Consider the following 17,788-nt stretch of genomic DNA (forward strand, 5'->3'; position numbering starts at 1 on the left):
TCGGAAAGACAGGAAGGTTCAGCAGAGGCTTGGCAGGTTGCCAATGGAGGTTTGCCAGATGCTTTGAAATGGGCTGTCTTTCTTTTCCTTTCATGTAATGTCTGATTTTTATGTGGAAGAGAATGTAAGTAGTGCTGTATAACCCTGCGGATGCTATGCCCTAAGAGGGAAAGCAAATATTTGCAAGTCAGACTGAGAAATGTCCAGACCCTGTACTGATTAAGTAGAAGGGGAATCTAACCATTTTTCATTTGAAAGAAAATGCAGCACATAGGTAAGATTTTTTTTTAAATTTTGGTTGATTTAGTTACTATTTTGACTGCCAGAGATGGGTTAAATAGGAATTTTAGGTATTGATGATGTGTTTAATATGATAGGGTTCATAACCAAGCGTAATTGTTTCTTGTAAAAAAGACAGGAGGAGTCTATTTTTAGAATATTAGAGGATGAAAGCTATTTTTCTGAAACATAAGATAGATTTGAGAATGAGAAAAATAAGGAAACAGTTTGGCAAAATTCAGTATGTAAAAACTGAATATTAAATGTGGTTTTGTATATTATCTGTATTTATAGATGTTTTCAGGGTAAATAGGCCACATTTTTAGGGTGTGAACTGTTACAGTCTGTGATTTAGCTTTTTTTTTTTTTTTTTTAAATTAACATTAGTTATGATCTTACGTTGCAGAATACTGTAAGAAAGATTAGTCTCTCTCTTTTTTTTTTTGCTAATACTTTTAATTAGTGCCCCTATCATTCACCCTACTCCTAAAATGTGAAATCTTAAACAAAGAGGAAAGAAAAAGCTTTGTAGAAAGTTATAGAGGATGTCTATAAAATAATAGTGTTCATATTATAGTGATTAATTTCATAAGCATAATGTTTTATTTATGCTGTGAGTAGATGTTAGTAAAAAAGGATGAAGAACAGAGGTACAGCTCTGTGACCTATTGCTTATAGGTGATAAAAATTTTTAAAGGTAAGGATGCTTATAAGATGGCATCTGTTTGAAATGTATTACTTAAATTATGAACCTACTAAAATTTAGTGAGTTGGGATGCTATTCATGCACTGAAAAGTAACAGCAAAAATTACACCATTTAGGCACCGATTTACATGATTGTGATAAATTATTTTTCAGTTGGTCAGTTTCATAGCATATGTTTTCTTTAAATTCCTTGATAAAAACTGAATTCTTTCTTCTTTGGCCAGATAAGTAGGTTTTCTTTAGTGATATTTTGGTTGCTGTAGGAAAAAAAAAATCAACTGCATTTCTTCCTCTTGGATTTAAGATTTAGTTGCTGAATCATTCTAACTTGCCTAGAGCAGTAATTTTAAAAAATGAATTTATTAATAAGCTGAAAAGCAGTTTAGTCTACACATGACAAAAAGTAGAATGAATATAAAATATATAATGAATAATCTGATAAGTCAGGGCCTACCTGGCTTAGTCATTTTGGGCCTTTATACATAAGTGAGCCTAAGCTGTTCTATTACATTACAGATCATAAGTCTTTCCCCAAATCTAATGATGGTTTAATATTCATGAAGATTTAATGTTGATTTACAAGGCTAAAAAAGGTCTTTTGTAATGTTCTGTAAATGATTATAATAATACTGCAGACTGTCATTTGATGCATGTAGTATAGCAAGCAATTTTATGCAGTAGAATCATACAAGTGTTAGATATTTCTGCAGTGTTAATGAGCAACAGCCATTGCTTTTATATTTGATGCTTTGTAACATAAGTAATGTAGTAAGGAAATTTGCAATTATATCATTTCATCATAGAGCATCTTTTTTTTACTTTACATTATTTTGGATTCCTAAGCATTTTGTAGTTTAGGATTCAAGAAGAAGAAATGCTTTGTTATTGCTTGGGAAAAGACTTGAAAATCTGACAGATAATAATAATGAATTTCAATTGCAGCACATTGATAATTGCATTGAAAAAAAACCTTGGAGAATATTTTTATATTATTTAAATGCCTTTATTAAGAAAATTTCATATTTGAAAAGATGTTACTGAGTTTTTTTTTGAGCTTTGAAATGGATTGATGGAAATACCAGGTAAACATAAGAAATGGTATCAATTATTCATTTGCTTCTGACTGAAATTTACTTTGGGCAAATAATATAGAGGAGATTGTTTTTTCTTAGCTTACATTATTTATACAGAGGGAGCCATTACGTTTCTACACATGTTTACAATATGCTCCAATCAATCACACTCCCTCTGTCACTTTTTGTAGAGGAGATTTTTAAGGGTAAAATAAATGGGTAGTTACTAGAAGATTATCAAGGGGAATTTGACTATCTAGCTTTCTCTTTCTTTTAAATTATTATGCTTTGAAATAAGTTGGCTTATGTGTTGAATTTTATTCAAAATTAGAATCTAATTTTGAAAAAAATACTTATTCTGTGTAGATATATGGACACTCATCTAATTTTATGAATTTTCTAGGGATCACTTTACATTTGATGCTTAAAATTTATTTCACTTTATAAAAATTGTTGGTGCTTGTTTTCTAATTCATGAAAATATGGTCATTACTTTTCTCTGTGTGTGTGTGTGTGTGTGTGTGTGTGTGTGTGTGTGTGTGTGTGTGTGTGTGTGTGTCATTACTAGGGCTTGAACTTTGTGTGTGTGTGTGTGTGTGTGTGTGTGTGTGTGTGTGTGTGTGTGTGTGTCATTACTAGGGCTTGAACAGAAGGCCTGAGCATTGTCCTTTAGCTTTACCTCTCAAGGCTGATGTTGTACTACTTGAACCACAGCTCTACTTTCAGCTTTTTGGTGGTTAATTAGAGATGAAAATCTCATGAATTTGCCTGCCCAGGCTGGCTACAAAGCTCGATCACGGCCTCCTGAGTAAGTTAAGGTTACAGGTGTGAGCCACTGGCACCAGACTGCATCATTACTTTTTGATGATCAAACAAGTTTTTGGGGTTTATTTGGTATCTATTAACCTAACCTTTTTTCCTAAATTGTATAGCTGTATTCTAGTGATCATTCAAGATCACTTTGAGACTTTGAGTGTAAATGTTATAGTAAACACATGATAACTGAGGAAACCATGCATTCAGTAAAATTTAAAGAAGATGTAAAAACATCATGTAGTTATGCCATACTACTGCCAATCAGTTAGTTTTAAGTGGCCAGTTTTACAAGTAATTTAGACTTTTGCTTACAATCAAATGTATGCAACAAGTTACTTGCTAAGGTCTTAAAATTGTAGCCTGTTAAACAAACAAACAAACAAAAAAGTTCTAATGAGTTTAGAAAAATCTTTTTTCAAACTATCAGTATAAAATTCTAGCCAAATTAAGGTCATCTAATTATACCAACAGGGATTGAACATTTTCATGTACAAATAATACATGTTTATGCATTTAAAAACCACTTTTTATATCAATACATTTTATAGTATGGCCATACAAGAAGTTGATAGCATACAAACCATATATGGTGATTAAAATGTATGTACCTTTTCCAATGGTGAAAAAAGTTATTAGATTCAATTAACTGTACTATAAGTCAACAATCGTGTAATCATTTATTTTAAACATGCTGCTTTTAAACTGTAAAAGTTATCTTACCATGAATATACCGCATCTTATGTTAAAACGATGTTAACTTTTAAGTTTTACTTATAGTTGCCCTCCTTATTTCTTTCCCTCCCTCTACCTTTTCCTTCCATGTATCCCTTCTTCCCTCTCTCTTTTTCTTTTGTGAAATGATTGGGGCCTAGTCTGGCCTGGATCCTGAGCTCAAGTGCTTACTTTAGTCTCCTAAGTAGCTTGGTCTACTGGCAGACATTGCTGTACCTTTAACTTTTTTTTTTAAGTTTTTATGTGCTATTTTATTAAGGTGCTCTGACAACAAAATACCTCTGTTGTATAAGAGCATAGCTCATCAGTAAGATGTACCTTTCATTATACAACTGTTGAAACATTTAGCTTCGAGAGATAGCAACAGGTAAGAATGATTACACCATACCATTTTGTTTGTTCTTAGAAACACTGTAGTTTTTAAATGAAAGCTGCTTTAATCCTCCTAACAATTTATGAATAAATGATGAGAAATTGTATATGTATATGACAGATACTAAGAAGCAAAGTTAGATACCTTGTCCCATGGTTCCTGCCAAAGTAAACTTTCTAGAATCTAGAGAAGGTTTTCTTACTACCTTCTCTGGTTTGTAAATGTAAAAATGAAAAAAACTGAAGTTTAGAGTGGTTACCAAACTTTCACAGGCTTCTAAGAAAATTTTTGGTATTATAAATGAAAGCCAGAGATGTCAAGGATTTTGTTGTTTCCTTTTCTTACTGGTACACATAACCCACCAAATAGCAACACAGACCATGATTTACATTAAACCTTTATTGCATAGTTTCTGAATAAACAAGTGTGGACTGTGTAAATCCTGTTTGAAACAAGAGATTAGTAGTTTGTTGCAAGGTTCTAGAAAGTGCTTTTGCAAGGATCCATGAGATAAGGTATCTAACTTGCCTTCATAATACCTTTTTCCATGAGGCAATACATTCTAGGTAATCTCATTTTCTTACATAATTTTGTGGGTTTCTAAGTAAATTATGATTTTTTTTTGTTTTGCTTTTTAGAATAGGAAAAAACAAGATTTATCAAGATACAGGTCAAGAAAAACCCAGCAAGCTCAATTATGTTTTATTTAAGCCAGTCTGGAATAATTTTCTGTCCCTTGAAATAGCGTTCTTGTCTAACATCACTCATTTGTAATTTTCCCCACCTACTTCAGAGGTTTGCTCTGTGGTCTTTTGTCATTTCCTGTCCATTCTTCATAAACATCTTTCTAAAACCTAGATGGTTTCTCTAGGAAACTCTTTCACGGCTTTCAGCCCCTAACAATTGGAAGTCTGGGGGTGTGCGTGGGGGGGGGGGGTTGGCCTTCATGTTTGACCTATCTTCACCTTTTTATTATTTTTTTCCACTGTCCTTCAGCATTATGGAACTCCTTATAGCTCTCCTGCTACTGCTTAAACATTGTTCAGCAGCTGTTTGTTGATGTGTCAGGTATATTTCATTGAATATAGCTTTTGTGCTGTCTAGTCTCTTGATCTGTATGAAATATGACAGGGAAAATAAAAAGAAAGTTTGAAAAACTCAAAAAGTAGATAAATGTTAAAGAAAAGCAAGAGGTGAAGAAACCCAGTAGGCCTCTATGGAGGCCAAGGAGGGCTGCTTAAATTAAAATGAAAGTGATTGAGTGACTTACAAATATTCTGTCCATTTACCTTAGTAAGATATTCTGTTATTTCACAGATTAAAAAATCAGTGGGACTATTTGGTACATTTCAAATTTTAAAAATTACATTGGAAAGGATTAGCTGTTGGTATTACTGCTCAACACCTCCCTTCCACAGTGGGGGGCTGCCACCTCAGAGGCTCCTCCTGCTGGTTCCAAGCTGAGCCTTCTTTTTGGAGGCAGGAGGGGGAGGGGAGATCAAAGGATTATAAGAACTGAGGATTGAAGAGGACTTGTGATAATTTCTGAGGAGTAATGGGAAGTGGAGCCAAGGAAGAGAACCCATAGGGTGATTAGACACAGCACTTGAAATAAAGCTACTTGTGTTCCAAATAACATTACACACATACACACGCACAGCAGTATCTTGGTATTAAAATATAAATTGTGGTATACTGGAGACTGGGGGTAGAGGGGTTGGAGAGGAGGGGAATCTTTAAAATTTCTAAACAGTAATGTTAAATTTAGTTGTTCCAATAAGTTATAATTCCATGAGCCTGGTTTTGTTTTGTTTTGTTTGTGCTGGTCCAGGGGCTCCATCTCAGGATCTGAGTGCTGTCCTTGAGCTTTTTTGCTCAATGCTAGAGATCTACCACTTGAGTTACAGCTCCACTTCTGGCTGTCAGCTATAATCCTCAAATCTCAGTCTCCTGAGTAGCTAGGATTGCAGGCATCACCTAGTGAAACAATAGTGTTTTTTAAACCTGTTAGTACTCACCACCAAAGGATTATTTACCTATGCCTATTACACATAGTATAGGGCATCCACACAAATAAGTTTACTTATATTTTCCTCACGTTCAGAACAAGACACTCCCATCATTTACATTACTCATTAAAACTGTCTATTAGTTGTACAGGCCTAGGGCCTTTACGTCAAGTACATCATCTTTTGCCAGACACTTTTCTAATTTATATTCTGAAAAGTAGAGTTAATAGCTGATAATATCTCAACTAAACAATGTATGCATTTTTATCTTATTTTAAAAATAGCAAGCCAGATGCAGGTGGCTCACACCAATAATGCTAGCTATTCAGGAGGCTAAGAGCTGAGGATCATGGTTCAAAGCCAACTGAGGCAGAAAAGTCGATGAGACTCTTACCTTCAATTAACCACCAGAAAACCAGAAGTGGCTCAAAGTGGTAGAGCCTTAGCCTTAAGCAAAAAAGCTCAGGAACAGTGCCCAGGCCCTGAGTTCAAGCCCCACAGCCAACAATAAATAAATGAATGAGTGAATGAATATCTAAAAATATACTAATAAATAATAATGAATGTATTCATCTCTCATCTCATCAAAATGGTAGGAACTCCATTCTTTATTAGTATTTGTACCACTTCTGAATAGGCTATTGCTTAATTCAAGATTAATGTATTTGGGACAGGACAAGGTCAATACTCACAAGAAGTGGTGTTGTAGTCAACTCTCTTAAAGAATATTATCAGTGAAAGGGGTGACAATGATCAAGATGCATCATAGTCACAAACATATACTGAAACCCCTTTGAACAACAACATCAACAATAATAATAAAAGAACATTTTCAGCTTTTCTTATTCTCCCTTTTTTGTAGTGGTAGGCTAGCACTACCACTTTAAGCCATAGCACCACTTCAGGTTTTCTGGTTGTTAATTGGAGATAAGAGTCTCAGGGATTTTCCTGCCTGGACTGGTTTTGAACCATGATCCTCAGATCTCAGCCTACTAAGTAGCTGATGTGTGAGCCACTAGTACCTGGCTTAAACCGCTAGTCTATAAAACTGAAGTGTATAAAAATATACACTTTAATCCTAAGAACTTACCTTTTCTGTAGATGTTTGCTACAACTTTAGTGTATGTTATGTTTGCTGTTTGGGGGTTGATTTTATTAGCTTGTTTGGGGAAGCAACTTTGATTTTAAGTTAATGCCTGTTTAAATAATTGTTCTTCACATACATTGGACATAACAGCCTCGCCTGAATTCTGTAAGATCATAAATACTGGAATGAGATTTAATCAAGAAGAACATTTTATGCAGAGGACAAAGTACATATAGTCAATGTGGAGTATACTGTTAATGCTTTTCATTTTCTTTTTTTTTTTTTAATTATTTTATTTTAGGGTCTGGTAGTGGGGCGTGAACTCTGGGCCTGGGTGCTGTCTCTCAGCTCTTTAGCTCAAGGCTAGCGCTCTACCACTGGAGCCACAGCACCACTTCTGGCTTTTTTCTTTTTGCTTATGTGGTGCTGAGGAATTGAACCCAGGGCCTTATGCATGCAAGGCAAGTGCTCTACCACTGAGCCACCTTCCCAGCCCCTGCTTTTCATTTCAATTTCATATAAACTAGAGAGTTTATATAAAATTTATACTCATGAAAATTCCTATCAAATAACAGTTGAGCTATTAGATTGTTGGATTACTCCTTTTCTGGAGTTATCTCATTGACAGTTGAAAAATTTGTAAAAGCAAGATTTTAAAATTCATGTAGGAAAAAATGTCTTATCATCTTAATGGTCTCTTTTAAGTTATTACTAACTTGGTAAATTGCTGATTTTGAAGTTTACTAGAACTCTGACTTAAAATTCCTTTAAATTTAATAGAAATGAAAGGGTTTTGAGTTATATATCATTCTGGATAACTACTAAAAAAGAAAAAAAAGAATGGCCAAAAGCTCTTACCTCTCTTTCCTTTGATTGCCACCTGGTACTTTATTATATATTTTAATTGACTATAAATTTATTGATCCTGGCTATATTATTAGCTACTAAAATTCTTAAACCATAACATATTTTGTAAGTACCTACTGCCCCTTGGATACTGAGCAATCAATATTTATTGCCTCAAAATTGCTTTTCCTTTAAATGTGGCTTTGGAGAGACAACAATCTGACAAGCAGGAGTGCAAAGCACTGAGGAAAGGAAGGGGTGACACTGATCAAGAGGCATTGTACTTATAAACTGGTTTGTTGAATTGCAACCCCTTTGTACAGCTACTAAAATACAATTTTTTTTAAATGTCAGAAAAGGGGGTGCAAGGCTCTGGGTTTAATCTCAAATTTTGGCACAGGAGAAAAAGACAGAAAAGCAGGTTAGTGTGAGAAAAGAAGTAAGTGAGTAAAGGAGTTTGGAGCAAAGTAGGTTTTTTTGGTTTTGTCTTGTTTTTGGGGGGGCTGGTCGTAGGGCCTGAACTCTGGGCCTGGGCGCTGTCCCTCAGCTCTTCAGCACTCTACCACTTGAGCCACAGCACCACTTCCGGCTTTTTTTTTTCTTTTTGCTTATGTGGTGCTGAGGAATCGAACCCAGGGCCTAATGCATGCAAGGCAAGCGCTCTACCACTGAGCCACCTTAAAGTAGTTTTTATGTGATTTTCTTAAATATATTTAAGGAGTGGTGTGTGTGTGTGTGCGTGAGCATGTGCGCTGATACTGGGGCTCAAACTCAAGGGTTCTGTGTTCTCATCGTTTTCACTCATGGCTGGGCTTCTGCCTCCAGAAACTGGAGCCATGCCTCCAGTTTCAGACTTTTTGCTGGTTAACTAATGATTAGAATCTCCCTTTGATTTGTCTTCTCTGGTTAGAGTCAAATCACAATCTTCCAATCTGAGTCTCCTGAACAGTCAGAAGTACAAATGTGAGACACTAGTGTCTGACAATGTATATAATTTAAAATTTAAATATATTTTATTTCTGTCACTGTGACTCCTGATTTATAGTCACTGAACATTTTTATATAATTATTAGTGGTTGTCATTGTTTTGCTTATCTACTAATACATTTATATGAACCATGTTGTATTAAAATTTCTTTTTTCCCCCAAAATACAGATGAAGTTAAAAACACTCTTACTTCATTTCTTTTTGTTTTTTGTCGGTTGTGGGGCTTGAACTCTGGGCTTGGGCACTGTCCTTGTACTCTTCAGCTTAAGGTGAGCGCTCTACCACTTGAGCCACAGCACCACTTCTGGTTTTCTAGGTTTATTGGAGATAAGAGTCTCACGAACTTTCCTGCCTGGGCTGGCTTTGAAGCGAGATCCTCAGATCTCAGCCTCTTGAGTAGCTAGGATTACAGGCATGAGCCACCGACGCCCGGCTCTCTTACTTCATTTCTGAATCTTGTGCACATGTCCTTTTGCTAATATTTGAAAGTAGGATTAGAATGATGGAGTGCAGTGTAGGAGTTGTATTTATTTTATAGTTGTGTCAGATCAGCTATAAAGAATATAAAGGCCTGGAGATGTAGCTTCGTGGCGGAGCACTTGCCTAGCATATACAATACCCTTAAGTTTGATCCTTAGCACTGCAAAGAACAAAACAAAAATTTTGACACTGGTGTTTTGAGAAAATTTAGATTTTTCCAAATTCAGTAATGCTCTACCACTTGATCCACAACCCAGTCTCCAATCTCAGTCAAATTTTATATCCTTTCTTTGGGTTCACAAAAACAAATGACAATGACATTGTACCTCTTCCTGCTTTTATATTCCCTGTTTTATCTTTTCAGCTTGAGGAAGAACTTGATCCTGAAGAGAGGGACAACTTCCTCCAACAGCTTTACAAGTTTATGGAAGACAGAGGTATTTTATGCTTGTTATGTAAAAGTAGTCATTTCTTTTATAGTTTTAAATTTTAGGTATATGCTTTTTTTTTTTTTTTTTTTTAGTATTGTAGGTATATTGTATACCAGTTACACTGGCAGTAACCATTGGGAGTAAAAACAAACCATCTACTTTGAGTATATATAAATATGACAGCAGTTCTGATATAATTGAATTTAATCCTCTCTGAGATTTAAAAAAAAATTCACAATATTCAGAAATGGAAAAGGACTGGTTGTAGTGGTAATCTACATGCCTATTTATTACTAATGCTATAATTATGACAAGCAAAATAGCCTAATCCTTACTTTCAGTAAAGTAAGCATAATAGACCAATCTCTCTCAGTAGGATAGGCTTTTTAATGAGAAGTGGAAGAAATAGAACCATTATAAATCATCGTACTCCTTGACATTCATTAGTCCTAGAAAGTAGTCTTAGACATTCTATGGCCACCTGAAATCACCTAACAGCTTTTAACTCTTTGTATGAGAACAGAGGTAGTAAAACCACAGCCTAAAATTTCTCTTGCCATCTTGCTTGCTTGCTTAAGTGAACCAGAAACATTGTAAGCTATACCTTGTAGTCCCAAGGTTTAGTTGAATTTTACCCACTTCGCTGGCAGAGAGGTGATGTTATTAGTTGCAGAAATTTGAAGCTTAGAATCTAAAAATCCTCACAAATCTGTATAAAGAACATTTTGTGGGGCTAGAAAGGTGGCTCAGTGGTAGAGCAGGCTTGCCTTGCATGCCTGAGGCCCTGGGTTCGATTCCTCAGCACCACATAAGCAAAAAGAAAAAAGCCGGAAGTGGCTCTGTGGCTCAAGTGGTAGAGCACTAGCCTTGAGCTGAAGAGCTGAGGGACAGTGCCCAGGCCCAAAGTTCAGGCCCCACGACCAGACCCCCCCCCCCCCAAAAAAAATATATATATATAGTATTGTCTTAAATGATCTAAGATTCTTTAAATAGATGCCTTTTAGTTAATGAACTTTGGGGAATTAGAAGGCAATGTCCTTGTTTTCAAAGTTCTGTTTTATATTTGAATTAATTATATATTTGAATAAACTTTTTATTTTCTTGTATTACAAAGGTACTCCAATCAATAAACCACCAGTTTTGGGCTATAAAGACCTTAATCTCTTCAAACTCTTTAGACTGGTTTACCATCAAGGTGGATGCAACAATGTAAGTGTTATACTGCTCTGAAATACACATGGACTAGATTAAAGGTTAGATCATCTAATGTTGCATTAATAAACACATTTTCCCCTCCAATTTTTTTTTTACTAACTTTAGTTGTACAAGAGGGTTTTATTTTAACATTCCATTATGCAATGCATATAGAGTACCTTGATCAGACTCCCTCCCTCCATCGTTTTCTCTTACCCTCTTCCTCCCACACATTTTCATACATAACATAGATTTTTCATGTAAAAATTATTTCCCTTTGTAAATGTTAACAAATGAAAACTTAATTTTCCAGATTGATAGTGGTGCTGTATGGAAGCAAATTTATATGGACCTTGGCATTCCGATTTTGAATTCAGCTGCTTCCTACAATGTAAAAACTGCTTATAGAAAGTAAGTGGCATAGTATTCACTTAAGAATATGTATTTAATTTATTAATACTTGAACCAAGTATGCATTAATCAAGGAACCTAAAAGTTACCCATATTTAGGTTAGCAGTCCATGACTAAAACTTATTCAGACCATCTACCCTCCTTTACTCTAATTCTCAAGTGATTCTGATTTCTTTCTAAGATCAAAGTTGCAAGTGTGATTTGTAATATGCAATTAAGATTCATATTACAGCACAGTATATTTTTGGATGAACACTTTAATTATAACAAAACTATGACAATTATGATCAGTTGTCATGTGCTCAGACTTTTCAGGAAAGCATTTTAAGTTTATAATCCTAATCTAGTATACCCAGAAATTAGTGACATAGGAAAAATACTTAAAAACAAATGTCTCAAGTTTCACTAGTTAACACAGTATATATGATTAATAACAATATTTGAGTTAAAAAAAGATTTCTTAAAATGAAATATTGTTTGTTTAGGTATCTATATGGTTTTGAAGAATACTGCCGTTCTGCAAATATTCAGTTCAGAACTATTCACCACCATGAACCAAAAGTAAAAGTGGAGAAAAAAGACATAGAAGAACCAATGGAAGAGGCTCTAAAAGTTGATCAAGAAATGCCTTTAATAGAAGTGAAAAGTGAGCCTGAAGAAAATATTGATACAAACAGTGAAAGTGAAAGAGAAGAGACAGAATTAAAATCTCCAAGAGTGAGTACTTAAAGAGTTTTATCTGGTTTATTTTAAGCATTATTTTAATTTAATTTTGGACATTTTCAGATGTACACAAAGTACTACAGTATGTAAGCCTTGCTTATTTTCCAGTGTTTAATATAATTCAGCTCAAATAATTTCACTCTTTCTAAATATACACCCATTATTTCAAGCAGAGCTTGAACATACTTCCTTTGTTTTCTGTTTGCTGGGAACAGACTCACCCTTTTCTTTCAGGTGTCTAGCTAAAATGTCACTTTAATGAAGCCTAGACTTGTCACATCATGTGAAACTGTAACAGACCTTGTTTCTTTGGCACTGTCAGTCCCTAATATACTCAAGTATTCTGTTCTTTGTGGCTTTTGCCTCATTGTACTACATCACACTCAATAAAGGCAAAGGAAAACTGCTGACATTCATTGACAGATTTCAGGTATCTAGAACAGTGGCTAGTGAATTCTAAGTGGTAAGTAGTTGTTGAATGAATCCTCTTTATAATGCCCATGTCCTCACCCAACATGGACACAGGTATGTGTAACTCCATAACACTATAATGTGCTCATTGTATGTACCCTGATTGTACCTTTCAACTCTTCTCCCATTATGCAAATATAAGGAATTACATTTACACCATTCTGATAGTAGAATTTATTGTGTGTGTGTGCTGGTATTGGGGCTTGAACTCAGGACCTTGTGCTCTCATTTGGCTTTGTTCATAGCTGCTACTCTACCACCTGAGCCACATCTCCTGCCTCGATTTATCAAATTTTTTGAGAAAGGAATTTACCACACCATCAGAGAAGTTAGAATGTCTGTTAATATGTCTTATTTTTTAGTGAAGAGATGAAATCCTCTGCTTTTCTTTCAGTTGCTTAGATATCTTTTTTTAACTGAATGTCATCTCTTAAGTAGAATCTTCTATGAGTTAATGAAATACACAGATTAATTCTTTTTAAATCCTAATGTTATTTTAAAATTATGGGAAGACACATATAAAATTTTTCATCTTAATTATTAAGAGTGTGTAGCTGATTGCCATTGCTTCCTGTGGCTGTATTGCTGTCACTAATATCTGTCAGTTTCTAGGGCTAGAATCTTTTCACCATGCAAAACTGCATGTGTGGGCCTTGGGGCTTGAATTCAAGGTCTGGTTGCTGTCCTTGAGCTTTTTCACTGATGGCCAGCACTTTATCAGGTGAGCCATAGCCCCACTTTCGGCTTTTTGGTGTTCAAAAGTCTCATGGACTTTTCTTTTGATCTGGCTTTGAACCATATTCTCATACCTCAGCCTTCTGAGTAGCTAGGATTACAGATGAGAGCCACTGGCACTTGGCTCTTGAATTGTCTCCCTTTTAAACAGCAGTATCCCGCCTTTCTCTCAGTCAGCTCTCTATCACTTTTTACTTCCTATACCTATGCATCTGATACTGTATGTTCCTCATAAAGTAGAATTATACAATATTTATCTCTTTATGTCTAGCTTCAACATAATGTTTTCTAGATTCATCCATGTTGTAGCATTTAACAGAAGTTCCTTTGATTTTCAAAGATGACTAATATTCCATTGTATGTTATTCATTTTATGCATTGTGGACAGACTTTTTGTTTTTACCTGAAGACCTTGGCCTGTACAAGATACTTGCAATGTACTATATAGTACAGATGAAGCATAATTTGCCTTCCTACAATTTATTCTAATATTTTATTAGCACAAAAATGTGCTGTGATCCTTAGGACCAGGTGACCAGGTGTGGTGATGCACTCCTGAAATCCCAGCTACTCAGGAAAAGGATAGGATTAGATTTTGAGGCCAGGCTGGGCTAAGTTAGTATGAGACCCTATCTGAATGAATTTACAAAACAAAACAAAAAATAAAACCTAACAACTAAAGAAATTGAGGATTAAAATACTTGCCTAACAAGGTCTTGATGGCAACCCCCCAATACCGTGAAAGTAGTGTGAAATATAGAAAAACATCTTCTGAATTTAAATGATTATATAAGTCAAGCTTCTAAAAATGGGATTTCTGGAAATGTATATATACACATGTAAATGGAGTATTATTCAGTCATAAAGAAATAATACTACATGCAGGAAACATGGCGGAACTGGTGATTGTCACATTAAGTGAAATAAGCCAGGTTCACACAGACAAACAGCACTTATTTTCACTCATGTATGAAATCTAATCCTATAACACAATTAATAATATGTCATGATTTTTACATGAAAGGGTGATTATTTAGGGGAGGCAGACCAGTGAGTAGGAGGAACAGGGAAGAAGAAACCTACCAAAAATATTTTAAAAGAAATGAGAAAAGACAGGAGAGGTGGTTAAGAAAGAATAATGAGGATGAAGTAAATTTGATCAAAGGACATTATAAGCATGTTGTAAATATCACAAGCCCCTCTATACAATTAATTTATGCTAATAAAAAGTAAAATGGGATTTTTGTGGGATAAATGCAGTCTTAAACTTAGATAGTTAATAGTTGTTCTCATTCCTTTAGCTACATTATTTAAAGATTACCTACTGTGTACAAGGACCTATCTAGAACTGAGGACACACAGTGAATAATACAAATCTCCTGCTACCGTGGAATCTTCTAGTGTTTTCTGATAGAAATGAATTTCTGCTTCCACTTTTTTTTGGGGGGAGGGGGCAGTTGGTCATGGCGCTCTACCACTTGAGCCATAGCACCACTTCTAGCTTTATGTGGTGCTGAGGAATAGAACCCAGGGCTTCATGCATGCAAGGCAAGCACTCTAACACTGAGCCACCTTCTCAGCCCTCTTGCTTCCATTATTGAAGCAGAAATAACACATAGGAACTTGGGAAGATATTTAATTACTAAGCTATTAATTGTATTCTATAGCTTCCTAATTTGCTGATTCAATTTTTTTAAATCCTTGCTGCATTCAAAGTACAAGAGAGGTCTGTATACAAGTTGACTTAAAGTAGAATGGATCACCAATTTCATTGGCTGGGCTACTTGAGAGACAGAGGTAGGAGGACTGTGATCTGAGGCCAACCTGGGACAAGTTAGTGCAAAACCCTATCTGAGAAACAAACTAAAAGCAAAAGGACTGAGAGCATGGCTCAAGTAGTAGTCCCAAGGTTAGGTAAAAGCTGTTAGTGATGTAACAAGTTCCTACTTGCTGGTGAAATACAGAGAAAACTCTTTACCTTTTTGCCATTGATGCAATTAGGGTTATTTGTTTATTGTGGTACTTTTATTTATTTTTGTGGTATTATGGATTTGTGTTCAGGACCTTGCGCTTGCTAATAAATGCTTTGCACTTAGCCACATCCCCAGCTGTTTTTGCTTAATTATTTTGAGTAAGGTCTCACTTTTTTTTCATCTTTTTTTTTTCAATGTTTGAGACCAAGCATCTCTGTCTTACTATGGAATAAAGCTAGACAGAGATAGTAATGTATCATATGCTTTAAGCAGGGGGGAACGACAATAGAACAATTCAGTTATATTGTATCCGTACCTGCATTCACTTATTTTTATTTTTATACATATATTTAAGGTCTCACATTTTTTCCTACACTCATCTGGACCAACCACATCTTCCTATTTATATGTTCACATTGCTAGGATTATGGGCAAGAACCACCCAACATTATTGGTTGAGATGGAGTCTTGATAATTTTTGGGCTGTGATTAAATGGTGATCCTCTGGAGCTTCACTTGATGAGTAGCTGAAATTTCATGTATGAGCCACTGTGCCCACCATAAGCCCTTTTAAAATATAGTCACGTACAAATACTGTAAATTGTATCTTAACTAATGATGAACCTGGTACCAGTGGTTCATGCCTATAGTCCTAGCTACTCAGGAGGCTGAGATTTGACAATCCTGGTTCTAAGCCAGCCAGGGCAGGAAAAACCCTGAGACTCTTTATCTTCAGTTAAATACCACAAAAGCCAGAAGTGGAGCTGTGGCTCAGGTGTAGAGAACTAGCCTTGAGCACAAAAGCTCAGCGACAGCCCTGAGTTTAAGCCCCAGGACTGACACACACACAAAAAAACCCACAAGTAAAAGAAATAAGCAGTAGAATCAGAGACTATAGAGCTTCATGGAGGCCATAATTATGGAGATTGGTTTATTAACATTTAGATAATTTATTTAAAGTTCCCCTTTTTTTTTTTTGGTCAGTTATGGGGCCTGAACTCTGGGCCTGGGCACTGTCCCTCAGCCCTTCAGAAGCTCAAGGTAAGCACTGTACCACTTGAGCCACAGCACCACTTCCGGCTTTTTCTGCTTATGTAGTGCTGAGGGATCGAACCTAGGGCCTCATGCGTGCAAGGCAAGCACTCTACCACTGAGCCACCTTCCCAGCACCTAAATTTCTTTTTATAGTTAAGAAATATTAAAAGTAGCCAGGCATAATAGTTCGTGCTTGTAATCCTGGCACTCAGGAGGCAGACACAAGAGGTTCTTGAGTTTAAGGACAGACTGGACTACATCAAGTCTCTTTCTCAATGTACCCACTCTACTTTTCCAAGAAGAAGCCAAATAATTGTAGTATAAAAAGTGAGGATATAGCTCAGTGGTAGAGCACTTACCTAGCATCTAAGACCATGAGTTTCTTTTTATTCTGGTGCTGGAGACTGAAACCAGGGTCTCACATGTCAGAGCTACTATTGAGCTACATCAGAAGAGGAAAAAACATTTTTTTTAGTGGTCTTTGTTTTGATCTTGTCATGTTGTGCTTGCTAGGCAAGAAGTCTCCCATTTGAGCTACATTATTAGTCATAATTTTTATTTTTATTATTTAAATTTTTTTTTTCTGTAGTTGGTTGTGGGGCTTGAACTCTGGGCTTGGGCACTGTCACTGAGCTCTTCAGCTCAAGGCAAGCGCTCTTCCACTTGAGCCACAACTCCACCTCCAGTTTTCTGGTGGTTAATTGGAGATAAGACTTTCTTGCTTGGGCTGACTTTGAACTGTGATCCTCAGATCTCAGCCTCCTGAGTAGCTAGGATTATAGGCATGAGCTACCAGGGCCCATTTCTGGGCCTAATTTTATTTTTTAAGTAGTATATGCCAGGAATCATGCTAGATCTGGGCATAATTGATTTATTTTTGTTTGTCTTTTACTTTCAGAAGGTAGAAAATAGCATGAGTTGTTGCTTTCCAGAGACTTGTGTGAAGCAGGAGACCAGACTTAGTCATTGGTGTGAGGGTTTAAGGGAAAGGTGTCTCTTTAGCCTTTCAGGCCTTTGTCTTAAACCTTTTATTCCTCCTACTAGGGACGAAGGAAGATTGCTCGAGATGCAAATTCTATTAAGAAAGAAACTGAAGAAGAGAAAACAGAGGACAAATTAAAAGATGATACAGAAAATAAGGATCTAGAGGATGACTATGAAACTGCAGAGAAAAGAGAAAATGAACTACTACTGGGGAGAAAAAATACACCAAAGCAAAAAGAAAAGAAAATTAAAAAGCAAGAGGATTCTGAAGGAGACTCAGATGAAGAGGAAGAGAAGAGCCACGAGAGGTACATTATCTTGTTTGCTCTCCAGAAGCACCTGTCTGGGGTATGGCAGCACTTGTTCCTGCTTTTAGAGATTCAGGTTTGAGGGAATGTTTTCTTATTGGGACTTCCGTTCCTCTTGTCTAATGAAGGTGAG

General features: G+C 35.8%; 1 protein-coding gene and 1 non-coding gene across 3 annotated transcripts in view; one reads left to right on the forward strand and one right to left on the reverse strand.

The window, feature by feature from the left end:
• The window catches only part of Arid4a (AT-rich interaction domain 4A), a 72,084-nt gene that overhangs the window by 28,489 nt on the left and 25,807 nt on the right, over positions 1 to 17,788 (forward strand). Inside the window, exons 12-17 of one of the 2 annotated variants that reach the window (XM_042682603.1) lie at positions 8,174 to 8,179; positions 9,754 to 9,826; positions 10,935 to 11,029; positions 11,328 to 11,425; positions 11,912 to 12,143; positions 17,408 to 17,655. In XM_042682603.1, the coding sequence (XP_042538537.1) occupies positions 8,174 to 8,179; positions 9,754 to 9,826; positions 10,935 to 11,029; positions 11,328 to 11,425; positions 11,912 to 12,143; positions 17,408 to 17,655 (752 nt within the window). The remainder of the gene's footprint in view (positions 1 to 8,173; positions 8,180 to 9,753; positions 9,827 to 10,934; positions 11,030 to 11,327; positions 11,426 to 11,911; positions 12,144 to 17,407; positions 17,656 to 17,788) is intronic. The other variant, XM_042682605.1, reaches the window with a different exon arrangement.
• LOC122110107 lies at positions 15,523 to 15,650 on the reverse strand. The gene has a single exon (XR_006147815.1). It is a non-coding gene; the product is annotated as a small nucleolar RNA SNORA63 (small nucleolar RNA).

This window comes from Dipodomys spectabilis, unplaced genomic scaffold, assembly GCF_019054845.1.
Source record: "Dipodomys spectabilis isolate Male_0828 unplaced genomic scaffold, ASM1905484v1 ptg000073l, whole genome shotgun sequence".
Lineage (NCBI taxonomy): Eukaryota > Metazoa > Chordata > Mammalia > Rodentia > Heteromyidae > Dipodomys > Dipodomys spectabilis.